This window comes from Neopelma chrysocephalum, unplaced genomic scaffold (assembly GCF_003984885.1).
Source record: "Neopelma chrysocephalum unplaced genomic scaffold, ASM398488v2 Primary Assembly neopelma1_134, whole genome shotgun sequence".
Taxonomy (NCBI): domain Eukaryota; kingdom Metazoa; phylum Chordata; class Aves; order Passeriformes; family Pipridae; genus Neopelma; species Neopelma chrysocephalum.
The window spans coordinates 376,538-392,566 of NW_020897796.1; the positions used below are offsets into that span (position 1 = coordinate 376,538).

A 16,029-nucleotide genomic window follows, 5' to 3' on the forward strand; every position below is an offset into this window, starting at 1 on the left:
TTTTCTGCTCCTTTTCTGCTCCTTTTCTGCTCCTTTTCTGCTCCTTTCCATCAGTTTCTGAGCACTGGGTATCCAGTGCCCCCCACTTTTGTTTTCTTACCAAGGAGGACCCTTAATTCCTCACCCCTTCCTGGGCTGGTCCCGATGTGTCTCTTAAATATCTGTGAAGCAGCTTTGGAATATGATCTTTTGTAGCTGCTTCTTATCCATTGACAGTTCTTAGAAAGAAAATTAGAGATCTCATCCTGGTATTAGCACTGGTCTGTTCACAGAAGTGCTTAAAAACACTAATCCTGACAACATCCCTGCAGGATGAGTGTTAAAGTCATGGAATTCCAGGCTGGTTTGGGTTGAGAGGGGGCCTCAATGATCACCCAGTTCCACCCCCAGGGGCACCTTCCACTGGTCCAGGCTGCTCCAACCTGGCCTTGAACACTTCCAGGGATGGGGTATCCATGGAATAATCTGTGCCAGGGCCTCACCACCCTCACAGGGAAGGATTTATCCCTAATTATCCCAGCTAAACTTACTCTCCCTGTGTAGGAAAGAGAAGTGGTGAGACCAGACCGAACCCTCCCAGTCCCGTGGCTTTTATGGGTGGTTGTTGCTGATGTTGCTGATGGTGACTGTGGCTTGTCCAAAGTCCACCACTCCTCCTGGACTGAGGGGAGACTTGGAGCATTCCAGTTGTGGCTGGGAATGGCTGTTTCCTGGGATCTCTCCCCCTGGAAGCACAGGGATGGCGTGGGGAAGCAGCAAATGACTGTTAATTGGTTATTTAGGGGGAACAGCTTTTGGGGTGAAACTGGGAACTTCTGGAGCCCCACAAGGGGGGGAAATGCGTGTCCTGAGGCAGGAGGAGCTGTTGGTTTGGGAGGTCTTTGGGCTGGGCAGGGGTCTCAACCCATCAAGGGGGAGCTGGAGACTGGCAGGGATGAGACCCCCGAGCTCTCCGGAGTGTCCTGATCCAAATCTTCCTTCCCTGGACCACGGGAACCCTGCCCCCAGGACATGCCCATCCCGGGGCCTTGGGGTCCTGTGCTTGTGCTCTCCCTCCAGGCTGCTGGAAGGGAAGTGGGATAATAATGGGAAATTCCTGACATTCCGAGGAGTCTGCGCAACCTCGACCCATCTCAGTTTCTCAGCCCCCTCTCTCAGGGCTCCCTTTGATGCTGCTGCTGCTTTAACCCCTTCACAGCCCCTGCCTGTCCTGCCCTTGCCCCCCGGGGGCAGCTCTGGATGTTTGGAATTGTGCACAGAAACTTGAGTTGGATCCTTTGTTCTTCCCACTGTGCCTGTCTGGGAGCAAAGGGAAGTGAGGAGCAGCTGGAAGCTGCTGGCACAGGAGGCTCTGCCAGCCCAGGGTTGCAGTTCCAGGGGCTCAGGGGGAGTGTGAAGGGAAGCTCCAAGTTTGGATGTCGGGCTGGTTCCCTCTGGAGTGTCCTGGGGAGTGAGAAACTCCAGGCAAGGTGAGACTGCCTGGCAAAAGCCAGCCCAGGAGGAGCCCACCCTTCCCAAACGGAGCCGAGGGACAAAATCTTCTGTCCCCGGAGAAGGGGGTGGAAAAGCAACGTTTATCCTGGCAGGGAGAGAGGCTGCTTTTCTGAACATGCCTCAGCACAGGGTCTCCTCTGTTTGAGCTGTGGCCTCCTGCCAAATTCCTGAGTTTCTTTCTTCAAGAGAGCAGGAGGAAGAGGGCTGGGCTTCCTCCAGCTCTGACATTGCCCCAGCAATAAATCCCTGAGAAGCCTTTGGGGACAGTGGCTGGTTCCCTCTGCCCTCCCCGTGCCAGGGTGTGGGAATTGCCTGGTGGCAGCTGTGACTGTCTCCACCCTCCTCCCTGTCCCTCCCTGGGCTCCAGCTGGGCACTGGGGGGGGACTGGTTGCTCACTGGGAGCAGCATCCAGGGCTGGGCTGGACTCTGTGAGCACTTTGAACTGGAACAGGAAGGGAAAATCCAGCTGAAGTCTGAGACTTGCTTAAATGAAGGGGAGAACCTGGATACAAGGGACAGGCAAGACTCGTGTTCGAGGGCCCAGCTGCTCCCAAATGTACATTATATGTAGGTTTTAATATTTAACTGGCTGTGCTGGAGGGTGGCAGAGCTGTGCTGAGGCTGAGGGAGCGAGGAGGTCCCGGTGGAGGTGGTACCTGTGCAGCACAGATCCCGCCTGGAAAATCCTGTCTGTGGGAGTTCAGAGCTGAATATTCAGTCTGGGGAGGCTTCAGAGCCATCCCTGGGCAGTGGTGCTGCTTGGAATGCTGAGGGATGGGGAGAAGGAGCAGAATCCTGGGCAAGAGGCTCATTCTGTGCCTCTCTTGGCTACAGGGGATCATCTGCTGCTCTCCCTTGAAGCCATCAAGACAAGAGCCAAGGCCAGGCTTTATCTCTGCGGGTTTGCCTGAATTCCTGCTGCTGAACAAGCAGTTCCCAGTTGGATGCATCCCTGTCCAAAGCCCTGGCTGGGCACACACACCCCAGTGTGGTGGATCAGAGGCTCTGCTGCTGCTCCCGGGGCTGGGCTTGGGTTTCTTTCCCTGCTGCTGCTGCAGAGGAGCTGCAGGAAGTTCCTGCCTGACTTGCAGCATTCCAAGGAGATCCAGCCTGGCCTGGCACATCCTGGGATGGTGCTGCCCACCCAGACCCCCTGCTCGGCTCCACAATCCTGGGATGTCCCGTCCCACCAGCCCAGAGCCCCAGGAAGTCGTGGTGCTGCTCCAGCACTAAAAACTGCATTTTTTTCCTCGTGGAAAAGGGGCTAAAGGTTGTGTGAGGCTGCCAGAAATATCCCCCGGGGGTGTGTGTCGGCAGGTCCCCGCTCTCCATCTGCCGTGACTTCGGCTTTTCCTCGCGGAGCTGCTTTTTCCTGGTGGAGAAACCACACCCGGCGCGGCCCCAAAACGTCCCGGGGAGGGGGGCGGGGGATCGGGATGCGGGGCTGGCATTCCTCCCCTCTGAGTCAGGGAGAGCAGATCCCGCCCGGCTCACCTGGTGTTCCCCGGGCACGGCGGGAGCTGGGAAACCTTGAAAATCCCAAAAAAAACCCCTCCCTGGCGGATTCCTCGCCGTTAAAAATCCTGCCGTTAAAAAGCAAGGGATCCGATGCCTCCGGGCTAATTCCCGGCTTGGAAAAAGTTAGTGAGCAGCTCGACAAGGAGCCAAGTGATCGGCTCTTGGCATCGCTCCCTGCTCCATCTGGGAGCAGCTTTCCTCGCTAATAAAGTGATCTTCCAAAGTGGTGGAGGGGGGAGCAGGAAGGGAAAGAGGAACAACTGTGCTGCTGGGATGGATTCCAGGTGTTTATTATCCCAGGCTTTATTTGTGCCGAGTTCCTGGATGGGAGGAGCTGCCTCTGTGCTGACTCTGCTTCTGCACTTGGGGCGCAGGGAAGTTGCTGGAACCCCAGAATTCCTGGATTTTGGGGACGTGGTGTTGTGGTGGGCTGATCCCGCTTCTCTGCTCCTCGCTGAGGAGGAGAGAGGATGTGGGGTGTGGGAAAGCGCCTGAGTAATGCTGGGATTTGATGGCTGGAAGGCTGGGAATGTTGGTGAATCCTCTTTGGGGTGGAGCATCTGTTTCTGGAGGGCTTGGGAAGGGCTTAGTCCCGGGGCTGTCGGTGCCACTGACCTCTCCCAGCTGACGCTGCTCCCCCTGGAAATCCCGACATTCCACAGGGCTCTCCACCCCATCCCTGGCTGTCACCTCTCCCTGACTGGCTTCTCCTGGCATGGGATGAGATGAAACCAGGGATTGCCCCAGTGATCCCAAACCAAAGCCTCTGGTGAGGTGGGAGAGGGGGAAATCCAGCCGGGATTCCTGCAGGGACCTCCCCTCCCTCCCGGGCTCACCCTGCCCTGTGTTGCTCCTTTCCAACAGCCCTGGGTGTTTTCCACGCACCTGGAAGAAGTTTTCCAGCCGCTCCTGGGGTGAGGAAGAGGGGAATATGTGCAAAGCCGAGGTGGTTTTCCCTCTCCCTGTGCCCTGGGAGCCGGGAGCTGCCCGGCTCTGACCTCGGCTCCAGATGGATGTTGACTTTCCTAAACTTGCTTATCCATGCCTGGGGCCAAAAAAACCTTGTGGAAAATCCCAAGCTCTGCCTGCTCTGCTCCCAGTGCTGGGAGGGCAGGACAGGGACTGCTCTGCTCTGGGGGCTGAGGGATGGGAGGGGGAACAGCCCTTTGCAGATGTGAGTCCTGAATTCCCACCCTGGCAATTCCTTTCTCCCGCATTCCCTTGAAACATTTCCATTATGGCTTGAAGCAGGTTTGTGGAAATAGGCTGGTTTTCACTCAGGCAGCTGCTGGAAGAGGCTTTGGAGGCAGGGATGGGATGGATCCTGCTGCACCCACGGAGAGCAAAACCCTGTTCCCACCATGTCCCGTGCCAAAACAGCCACGTGGGAGCCTGTGGGGATGGGATTGGCTTCTCCTGCCTCCTCCAGCCCTGGCACCGGGACACAGGGTGGGCAGCAGGAGGGGGGTCTTTGAGAAATTCCACCCCCCAAAGTTGTGCTGTGCTCTGAGTCAGGTTTTGAGGCGGGCTGGGAGCAGATGCTGGCAGCAGGCAGCAGCTGCACACGTGGAGGGCTGGACCAGCCATTTTGGCAGCTTTTTCCCCTGAAAATGCTGGGAGGAACTGGAATCTTTTCCCTGAAATCACTGTGAGGAACTGGAGCCCTTCCCTGCAGCCCGTGGTGGGGTGTCTGCAGGCCTGGCGTGGGGCTGCTTTCCTTGCTGACCAAAGAACAGTTTATTTTTTAAGCTCAGTCCCCGAGAACCGGCGACTCTTTGAAAGGCAGGATGTGAACTCTGGAGCCTCCTGGCAGAGCACAGCCAATTGCTTCCTTTGTTTAGCTCCCCAAATCCCTGCTCCAGCTGCAGGGGGGTGACTGTCACCCCTCGGGATGGAGTGTTTGCATCCAGGGCTGAGGGATAAACCCGCCAAGAGCCCTTGGTTTAGAGCAGCCTGTGCTGGATATAAGCAACACTTGGAGCTGGAAAGGCCCTTCTAAACACTCAGTCATCCCACACGTTGTCCGTGGAGCAAACTGGCCTTGCTGGAGGATCAGAGGGGGTTTGAGCTGTGCTGAAGCAGCAGAGTCTGGTCCTGTATCTCCCAGACCCCATTATTTGTCCCTGTAGAGCAGCTGGACGATGCCACGCTGCACCTAAAGGAGTTTTTGCCGGTGTCACAGGAGAATTTAACCTCCTTTCCAGCTTGGGAGAAGCTCCAAAGGCAGAAGGAGCTCAAGTGCTGCCACTTGGCTCCTCGAGGTGGGAATTCTTAGGGGGAAACGCTGCTTTTGGGGCAGGACTGGGACGTGATGGGTGCAAGCGCTCAGAGGTTCACGGTGATCTGGGAGTGGGATCGTTGGCAAACCCTTCCCACTGTTGCTGTGGGGCTGGGAAGGTGGGAGATGGGAATAATTCCCAGGTGTGGGGACTTATGGAAAATGGGGGAGGAAAATGGGAAATAGGCCGAGGTGCCAGTGTGGGGCTGTTCCCAGTTGGTGTGTGGGGAGGAGGGGCTGTGTTTGGGAGAGTTTCCTCCCTGGATGGGGGGCAGGAATGGCTCGTGGCTCCCCACATGGATCTCTCTGCTCCGTGGCTGCAGGGTCCGAGGAGCAGACGGGGCCCTTCTCCCCCGGGAGAGCCCGAGCCCGTTCACAGCCGGATAAACTTTCATCTGCCTGGGAATTGCCGTGCTCACCCGGCCCCTAATGCGGGAGCCAGACGGGAGCTGTGGCCGGAGGAGACTCCGCTGACCTGATTTAGCAGCGCCACAAAAAAACTGCCTTTGGCGGCTGCGGCGCCTCCCGGGGCCTCGGGGCCACACAGCTCCTCTTTTGGGGGCAGGATCTGGGGGTTTGTGGGGGTTTGAGGGTGGAAAGGGGCTGTTTGCCATGAGGGGGTTGCAGACTGGAGGGTGTTCGGGGGGGCTGGTGGTCTGTGCTGAGCTGGGGAGGGGGGAGGCTCAGGAGGGTCCCTGACATCTCTGTGCTCCTTCACTGGCTGTTCTGTGGGAAATCGTGGAATCATGGGATATCCTGAGCTGGGAGGGACCCCCAAGGACCATCCAGCCCAACCCCTGGCCCTGCACAGACACCCCAACAATCCCACCCTGTCCCTCAGAGCGTTGCCCAAACACTCCTGGAGCTCTGGCAGCCTTGGGGCCGTGCCCACTGCCCTGGGGAGCCTGGGCAGTGCCAACCACCCTCTGGGGGAAGAACCTTTCCCTGAGATCCAACCTAACCCTGCCCTGGCACAGCTCCAGCCCTTCCCTGGGTCCTGTCGCAGGTCACAGAGCTGATCAACACCTGCCCTTCCACCTCCCCCTGTGAGGAAGCTCCAGACCCCTGAGGTCTCCTCTCACTCTCCCCCTCTCCAGGCTGGATCTGGAGGTGCTATTCCCAGCCTGTCTCTCCCGGTGGGTCCTGCAGAGCTGCAGGTTCAGGGGGTGTTTTCCTGCCCCCCCTCCCCGAGCAGGGACGTGCTGGGGGCACACGGAGCCCTCGCTCCATCACATGTCCCACTGCCCCACATCCCCCCGGGTCACTGGGATTAACGTGCCAGTGGGGGGAGGGCTCCATGTGTTCTCTGGCTCTAATCAGGCAGGGGATGGCTGGATGTGGTGTCTGTGAGCAGAGACCCCGAGGTGCCTAGGGCCAATCCCCCCCTGGCTGTCTGGCGGCTCTGCCTCCCAAGACACCGAGCTATTCTCCATCTCTCCTTAAAATAATCCCTGTCTGGAGCAGCTGTGGGATGCTGAGGCTCCACAACACCCACCCCGGGGCTCTGCAGCCCCTCAGCTCCATCCCTTCACACCCACAGCTCAGCTGCTGCGGCGTCACCAAACCCGGCGTTCCCCAAAACCCACCGAAACCTGGATCCCATCCCGCTTCCCCCTCCTGCATCCCCGGCCCCTCGGGCAGGGAAAACACCCCGGTGCTCCTGCCAGCTCGGGTCCTGCTGGAGCATCACCCCCCAAGCAGGAACCAGGGGGGCCCCTCCCTCAGGCAGCACCCACGGGTGGCTTTTTTTCCCCTCCCCGAATCCCATTTATTCTTGGAAGTTTCCTGGTTTTGCCTGGAGAGCTCTTCCCCCAGCAGCAGACTTTACACAAATGTCACAGCCCGGGGTGCGTGGGACTAATTATTTCCTCGCAGTTTGTCGGGAGGGGGGTGGGTTGAAGCAGCTTCATCCCCCACTCCTTTATCTTCCCGGGCTGCTCGTGTCTGGAGCCTGTGGAGTTTTCCTAAGGCTCTTCGGGGCTCCATCTTCCCTTAAGGTGCCTTTTGTTCCCTGCAGCTTCCCGACCTGTTGCAGTAAATTAGGAATAAGTGAGTGTTTCTGCAGGAAAGGGGGTGAAGGGCGTCGGGGCAGGGGTGTTATAGGGGAGCACACCAACCCTAACCCTCTTCCTCCGTGGATTTTGGGCTCAGCGCTGGGATAGGCACCCAAATTCCCGCTGGTCCCGCTTTGGGAAGCCTCTGGCTGGTGGGGATGGTGTTGTGGTGGTTTTAGGGTGGCTTTGGCGTGTGCTGCCTGTGCTGCTTCGAGGTGGTTGAGCAACAACCGCCCTCCCCCTCCTGCTTCCGCTGCCAGAACCTATTTCTGGTGATGCTGGGGGGGCTTTGAGGACCCCCCCGGCTCTGCCCCTGCCTCGGTTTGGGTTGGGAGAAGGGGGGGAACCGGGTCGTGCTCCCCCCAAAGCACAGCCCCCGTTCCCACGCAGCCTCCCCCTCCCCTCCCGAGGCGATTCCCTCCCTGCCTCCTCATTAGGGTTTAATTTATTGCTGACTCTCGCCGTGGCTCGTTCTCATGCAGAGGAGCTGGTTTGCCCCTCCCTGGTGCGTGGCAGGGATCGGGGGGTGTCTGTTTGGACTGGCTGGGCAGGAGAACCCCCCCGCCCCTCTCCCTTGGCCTTAAATTCCCTGAGGACTCAAATGCCTTTTCCTCCCGGGAGAAAAGCTGCGGGGGGAAAAGCGGTGCCCGATCCTGGGGGAAGATGCTGAATTTGTGCGGTTCCTCCCCCGCCTGGCGCAGACAGACAGATTCCTCCTGCCTCTTCCCCACGGGGGGCTCAAGGATTGGAGTCAAAGCTGCCTCCAATCCTCGGGAGATTTCCTCAGGATCCAACGGGAGCCTAATTCCAGCTTCATCCGCGGTGTCCGTCTGCCCTCCCTCTGCGGGCTGGGCCGGAGCAGGACGCAGCACAACCTTGCTGTCAGTCCGAATCAGGCTCTTGTTTGCCGGGTTATTTTTATTTTTTTCCCCCCTCCTCCCGTGGTTTCCCGGTTTCCCTGAGCTCCACGGCGCTGGATTCCTGCGTTCCCCAGCCCTCGCAGCGACTGGGGTTTCCCTCCTCCCCGCAGCCAGAGGTTGCTGCCGGGGGCTCGTCTCCTCCCGAGCGTTATTAGCATGCCCGGGGCATGGGATGCGGTTGCCATGGCAATGGGATGATTTCTGCTGGCAGCAGCGGTGATCCGACGGCAGCTCCGGGCCGGGACTGGGGGCCGTGTCTCGCTCCTTGGATTTCCCGGGAGCTGTTGAAATTGGGAATGTCTGGAAAGGAGCAGCAGGAAAAAAATCCTCTGGGTTTGTAAAGACCCCGGGGAGAGGTGATGGGGTGTCCTCACAGTGCTGGGGCAGAGCTCTGTCCCACTTCCCATGGCTGGGAATGGTCCGTTATCCCACACCTTCCCAACCTGCTCTGCACATGGAGAATTAGGGATCTGGGAGGGTGTTTGGAGAATTAATTAGTGATCTGGGAGGGTGTTTGGTGTCTCACAGAGGCCCAGAATGGTTGGGGTTGGAAGGGACCTCAAAGGGACCCAGTTCCACCCCCTGCCATGGTCCAGGGACACCTTCCACAGTCCAGGGACACCTTCCATGGTCTGGGATACTCAGGAGTCGAACTGCTGGTGCTCAGAAAGTGGCTTTGTTTGCTCTGACCTTGGTCTGAGTCAGGCTGGGACTTCCCAGACACTCAGGGAAGGGCTCCAGGCTGGGAGCAGTGCCGGGGGCAGGAGAGGAGCCCGGTCTGTCCCCTCGTGCCCCCCCAGCCGAGGTGCTGCTCTCGGTGGATTAGTGCTGCTGTTAATTAAGCTCTGGCTCTGCCAGCAGCTCCCTCAGGGCACCTGGGCACGGAATCCTGGTGGGGTTTGCTCCTGACTCTGCCCAGCAGGTACCACCACCCCATAGCCTGATCCTATGGAATCGTTAAGGCTGGAAAAGCCCTCCCAGCTCACCCAGTCCAACCATTAAACCAGCACTGCATTGTCACCACTAAACCCTGTCCCCAAGTGCCACATCCACAGGTTTTCGAACTCCTCCAGGGGTGGTGACTCCACCACTTCCCTGTTCCAGTGCCTGACCACCCCTTCCAAGAGGAACTTTTCCCTGGTATCCAACCTAAACCTCCCCTGGTGCAATTCCAGACCGTTTCCCCTCGTCCCCTGCGCTGTGGTGTCCTCCCGGTGTCCTGTGGCTCCTGGTGAGCTCAGGACCCTCCCAGAAAATCACATTGTTGGAGTTTTAATGCAGGAATTTCTCTGCAGCAGCCACAGGCAGTGGCTCAGGGAAGTACCTGCCTTGACACTGGATCCCAGTGTGAATCCTTGACGCTGGGAAGGAGCCCGAGCACACAGTGTTATACCCCCCTCTAATCAGATTAATCCAAACGTGGATTAGGCTGAACCCTTCAAGCAGTTGGTGATCTGTTGTTTGGGTAAAACTGATTCTTGTCCTTCTCAGCCTTGCTGCTGGGCGTTTGAGGGGTGGGGAGGGTTCATTTGGGCTTCTTTGCTGTGGTTGTGGCTGCGTCCTGTGTGTCCCCACGTGCTGGGGACAGAGGAGGGCTGGGGGGTCTCATGGCCAAGATCCGTCAGCAGGAACATTTCCCACCCTTCTGGCACCCTGCTGTTGACTCCCAGATCCCCAAAGCAGTGGGAATGTCCAGCAAGGACAAGCTGTGGAGCAGGGAGGTGGGTTTTTGGGGAGCTGGTTGGGGTCTCACAGCCAAGCCCCGTCAGCTGCTCGTGGGATGTCCCCGGATGGGCAGAACATTTCCCATCCCTTTGGCACCCTGGTATTGACTCCCAGATCCCCAAAGCAGTGGGAGAGTCAAGCAGGACAAGCTGTGGGGCAGGGAGGTGTATTTTTGGGCAACTAGTTGGGGTCTCACAGCCAAGCCCTGTCAGCTGCTCGTGGGATGTCCCCGGATGGGCAGAACATTTCCCGTCCCTTTGGCACCCTGGGATGGTGACAGTGGGGCACTGGGGGTGCCCAGCAGGACAAGGTGTGGGATGAGGAGTTGGGGGTGTATTTTTGGGCTCCCCTGCAGGGCTGGGAGCGGGAGGGACCCGCAGTGAGGAGCTGAGCTGTCTTTTCCCCTTTGTGCAAACCACAGCTGCACTGGGTGGTTCCTGTGTGTGTGAGGTGGGTTCTCCTTCTGTCTCCAGCGAGGCTGAGGCAGCTATTTTTGATCTCGAGTTTCCTGCCCTGCTGCCTGGCTGAGGTATGTGCTGCTCTGGCAGGGCTGTGGTCGGGGATCTGCCGCTGTCCTGCCCCGCCAGCGCTGCCTCAGCTCCCTCATCCCCCAGCTCCCTCATCCTGTGCTCCCAGAGCAGAGCCCCAGGGCTTCCAAGAGGCCACAGAGCCCCATTTCATGTGGGCTGGGGAGGGCTGGGAGCTGCAGGTGTCCTGGGCTTTGCTGCACAGCCCTCAGGGGACAGCGTGGGCAGGAACGAGGGGGGATGGCTGTGAAGGGACAGAGGGCAGGGTTAGATTGGGAGGTTGGGAAGGAATTCTTCCCTGTGAGGGTGGGGAGGGACTGGAATGCAATTCCCAGAGAAGCTGTGGCTGCCCCATCCCTGGAAGTGTCCAAGGCCTGGTTGGATGGGGCTTGGAGCAACCTGGGCTATGGAAAGTGTCCCCATGGCAGGGGGTGGAACCTTCCTGGTCCTTAAGGTCCCTTCCAGCCCAAACCATTCTGAGATTCCCTGATGGAGATGTGGGAGCTGCACAGTCGGAGTTACAGCCCTGGGACAGGGATCAGGGTTGTGTCAGAGCCTTCAGATCCCCAAAAGCAGGTGAGGGCTCGCTGTGCTCTGCGAGGAGCTGCAGTTCTGCCCTGGTCACCTCTGAGAGCTGCTGCAGGGAGGGGACAGGGGGGTGGCCTGGCTTGGCAAGGGAATTCATCCAAGTCCCTGCATGGATCTGAAAGTGAAACAACTCCCTGTGCTGCCCCAATGCCACGTGTGCTCAGTGTGAGCCGGGGCTGGGCTGGGGCCCTCCCTGAGCCTCCTGAACTTCCTGAAAGTCTCTGTGGAGGGGTTTAGAGGGAGCCCCCTTGGTGCATCCTGCTTTAACACCTGTGGAAGAGAAACCTCTGCCCCTTCCCAAAGGAATTCCCCCCTCTGTGCTCTCTGTGGGGTGTGTTGGGTTTCTCTGCCAGCCCAGGGGCACAGCGACCGTCTGCTCCGGGTCAGGTTCCCTCCCTGGGCTTTTCCTGGGAAGTGTTGTGCTCAGGGGGAGGGCTCTGCCCCCACAGCCAGGCTGGGAATGTTGCTCTTGCAGGCTGTTCCCCTCTGTCCCACGGGCAGAGCTCCGGACACGGCTGCGGGAGCGGATCCGGCCGTGGGCAGGAGCATCCCTGGGATGCAGGACATGGCTGATCCCAGGGAAGGACCAGGACCCGGGTGGTGAAGCTCCACAGTGTTGGGACTGACTCAACCACCTTCTTGGCAGCTGAGAGACCCCAAAAATAACAGCCCCTGGGGGGTCTGGTTGGGCCCAGCTGAGTGTTGTCCCGCTGTTATCCAGGGATTTGCCTCGTGCTTTTTTCCATGTCTCCAGGGGGTGGGAATGGCCACGAGAGGTTCATCCATCTGCTTGGACAGGGCTGGGAGCAGCCTCCAGCTCGAGCACTGGATATTTGCTTTCTCCCAGGGCTCTCCCTGGGTTTCTCCCTGGGCTCCTCTCCCTGTTCCTGCCTGTTTTCCCGGGCGGGGTTTTGCTGACGTGGTTCGGGATCAGGACACTCTGCAGCACCAGGAAACCACAGCGTGAGGGTGGTGTGGCTGAAACTTCAGTCAGAGCAGCAACTAAACCCTCCCACCTCCCCCCGTGACCCTTCACAGCTGAAACTGTGACGGGCCAAGTCACTGTGGACCAGAGTCAGCAGCTTTCCCGGGCTGATGGCACCCTGAGGGCTGGTTGAGGGATGCTGATGGTGTGTTAAGGCCTCTCCAGAAACCAGACAGGAACAGACATGGAATGGATTTGTCCCTGGGGGAAAAAAGGGCTCCTCTTGCCCCTTTTTTTTTTTGATAAACCCGAAGTTAATGTGTCGAGACCGGGAGAGAACCGAGTGGGAAGGTTGGGGAGGTGTCGGGCGCAGGGAGGGATCCCACCGTCCAAAATCCCAGCTGGGAATTCCCCCCATCCCAAATGGCAGCTGCCAAAGCCACGAGGGGATGTGTCCCCAGCTCTGGCTCCTCCACAGTGGGACCAAAGCACTGGAAGTGGCACCTGGGGACATGTTTTAGCAGTGCTGGGGAATGGTTGGGCTCGATGGCCTTGGAGGGCTTTTCCAACCTTAATGATTCCATAATCCCGTGGTGTGGGACTTTGGGCCGTGTCGGAGCACCTGAGATGACAGGGCTGGTGGTCCTGGGGTGGGAGGGAGAGGGCAGGGAGCGGGGGGACAGTGGGATTAATGATCTCCTTCCCTCCCCAGACACTACCCGAAGCAATCCTTCACCATGGTGGCAGATACCCCCGAGAACCTGCGCCTAAAGCAGCAGAGTGAGCTCCAGAGCCAGGTGAGCATTTCACAGCCAGCTGGGCCCTCCAGAGCTCCAGACTTTCATACTGTATGGAAAAAAAACCCCACAGTCTTTTTCCGTTATGTTTTTATCTGGTGGTTCCACGTTTTGGAAGTTCCATCTGTGTCTGGCTTTGGGAGGCTCCTGAGTTAATGTCCCCAATCACTCACCCGGTGGCAACGTTGTGTTTGTCACTTCTCTTTGTACCTTTGGAGTGCTGATCTCCTGCTCCCTCCTGCTGGAGCCTCATCCTTTTCCCATTCCAGGATAACTCACCAGCACAGGAGGACAGTGGCCTTAAGCCAGACCTTGGGATTTTGACCTGAGCTTGAGAGAGGGATTGGATATTTAACATGCAGAATATTGAATATTGGATATTTAACGTGCAGAATTTGAACCTGGGGAAGAACTTCTTCCCACAGAGGTGGCAGAGGAATGTCATGGATGTCCCTCTCTGGAGACATTCCAAACCCACCTGGACACACTCCTGTGTCACCTGCCCTGCCTGGGCAGGGGGGTTGGACTGGGTGGTCTCCAGAGGTCCCTTCCAACCCTGACAACTCCGGGATACTCTGGTTTGGGGTGCAGGTCCCTCCTCCATGTTGACTCTCCTGGGGGGGTATTTCAGGTGAACCCAAAATCTCGTAGGGCCTGAAAGCTCTGGCAGGCAGGAATAAACAGATGGAGGGATAAGGACTGGCACAGATAAGGATTTCTCTCTCTGGTGGGAAGAGCAGAGCCTGCTGGAGAGGGTGTTGTCCAGACGTGTCCTGTTTTCTCCCCTGGAGGTGTCCCTGGATCAGCAGAGTCCCCAGCCCTGAGCAGGGTGTGGGCTGGGAACTCCCAGTGACGTGCTGGGGATTGTCCTTGGGTGGGCCACGGAGTGATCCCGGCTTTCCTTTTGCTCCAGAACACTGAGAGTGGGAATGTGGGCATCGGTTTTGTGGGAAAGCTGCTGGAAGGGCAGGGTTAGGGCTGGAATGGGCCTTTGGGTGGGTGACCCTGCCTGGGGGTCAGGGCAGCAGAGCTGGGGAAGGGGCTGGAGCAGCAGGAGGGGCTGAGGGAGCTGGGGGGGCTCAGCCTGGAGAAAAGGAGGCTCAGGGGGGACCTTCTGGCTCTGCAACCCCCTGACAGGAGGGGGGAGCCAGGGGAGGGTCGGGCTCTGCTCCCAGGGAACAAGGGACAAGAGGAGAGGGAACCTCCAGCTGTGCCAGGGGAGGTTTAGGTTGGATATTGGGGAAATTCCTTCACTGAAGGGGTGGCCAAGCACTTGAAGAGGCTGCCCAGGATGGAATCACCATCCCTGCAAGTGTCCAAAAAACCCCTGTGGCTGTGGCACCTTGGGACAGGGCTCGGTGGTGACACTGAGCAGCGCCAGGTTAACGGTTGGACTTGATCTCAGAGGGATTTTCCCACCTTAGTGATCCCAGGACTCTCTGGTGGGACTTTGCTCTGCTGAGGGGCCACGTTGGAGCATCTGAAGTGATGCCCTGAGCCCTTGTCACGAGCTGGGCTGTGACAGAAGTGCAGCCCTGTGCTCCTGGTGAAGCTGTGCCGGGAGAAAACGCATCAGAGGCAACTTGGGCTTGAGTCAGCAGCTCAGGAGAACACATGGATGTGGCAACTGCTCTGGGAGTCTTTTTAACTCCTTTTTTTTCCCTCTGAAAAGGGGCACTAAGGCAGCCTGGGGTGCTGTCAGCAAGGCCTGGTGGCTCGGTGCTGTGCTGGGTGGAAGGAGCACAGCCCGGCATTTTCCGCGGTGGTTTTGGGGTGAACAGTCATTTTTTGGGGATCAGCACACTGAAGGATGCCATGACCTTCCTTATTCTCTTCCCATCAGCCTGAGAGTGTCAGGAGCTGAGAAGCAGATTCCCTGGGAATGCATCCAGGAGGAGGGAGGGGGAGAGCTCAGACCTCACCTGCAGCAGCCAGGGCTGGCGGTGCCCCTGGGGTTGTGAAACCTCGGCTTCTGTAAGGGCTCTTCCTCACAGGGAGTTGCCCAACAGCTCTCCCTGCCTTGCCCGAGTGCAGCCTGGCTCAGGCTGAGAGCTGGAGCCCAGCCTGGGGCTGGATTTGTGTCCGTGGAGCGGTGACAGGGACGAGGGGACACAATTTCCATGGTAACCAGCGAGATGCTGCTGCGCCGAGGAGGCTCCAGCGCCGGGGGCTCCAGGCTCTTCCTTAGCTGTTGGTTGTTAAAGGGCACCCAGGGGAGGGACTGGGCTGTTCCTGGGCTCTCCTGAGCCTGGGTGGGACTTGCAGCTCCTCAGGGGGTGGTTGGCACCAGCCTGGCAGGGGGAGGGGGTGTCTTTATTCCACCCCGCACCTCCAGTTGGTCAGCACAGCCCAAACCCCCCACAGCACCCCCGTCCCCGGGGCAGGAACAGCCATGCCCAGCCCCTGAGGGTCTCCTGGGCTTTGGGGGATGGAGCTGGGATAGCACAGGGGCTGTAAGAGCCCTCTGCAGGTCAGGAGAGGGGCTGGGGTGCGGGCAGGGTCTGCCAGGGACCAGCACCCACCTTGTCAGAGCTGGATTCACCCCAGGGTGAGCTGCAAAGTGGGATTTCTGTGAGTGGAGGGGGGTGCTGGACCTTTGGGTGTTGGCAGAGCCCCTGCAGAAGGGCTGGGGAGGGAGGTAGGAGGGGAGGGATGCGGGAAAGGTGGGATGCAGGAGGCAGGTCCGTGGCAAAGCTGAACCAGGTGGAAGCTGCCAGGCTGGATCCCTGGGGGAGGACGGATCCTAAACACACTCCAGATAAGATCTTAATTCCTCTCTGCCTTTGTTCTGCCTACGAAGGGAGTCTCCCATTTTCCAAGCTCCAAACATTTGTGTTTCTTGGAGCGTTTAGTTCCAGCTGGAACCCCCGGCAGCTGCTCTGGGTTATTGACAATCCCTTCACTAATTGCAGGAGCTGAGCAGAGCCCTGGGCATGGAATGGGTCACTCCAGCCCTGCCAGGGCAGGCAGGAGGCTTCAGAGTCCTGCAAATGAACTGGATGAACTGGGGCTGTTGGCTGAGACTGGGAAAGGCTCGTGGAAGAGGCTGGCTGGCTCTGCTGGCAGCCTGGCAGGAACCTCCTGTGCCAGTTTGCCACTTCCAGTGCCATCCAAAAAGCACATCCCAGCTCTGCCCGGGACAGGCAGGGTCTGCACGTGCATCCAGGGGTAAAATTCCCTGTGGAGTAAGATCAGGGCTGTG

The 16,029-nt window shown here is 58.7% G+C and overlaps 1 protein-coding gene across 1 annotated transcript in view; it reads left to right on the forward strand.

Moving 5' to 3' along the window:
- Positions 1–16,029, forward strand: part of LASP1 (LIM and SH3 protein 1) — a 29,746-nt gene that overhangs the window by 6,075 nt on the left and 7,642 nt on the right. The window contains exon 3 of the mRNA XM_027698896.1: positions 12,743–12,827. Coding sequence (XP_027554697.1) covers positions 12,743–12,827 — 85 coding nt within the window. The remainder of the gene's footprint in view (positions 1–12,742; positions 12,828–16,029) is intronic.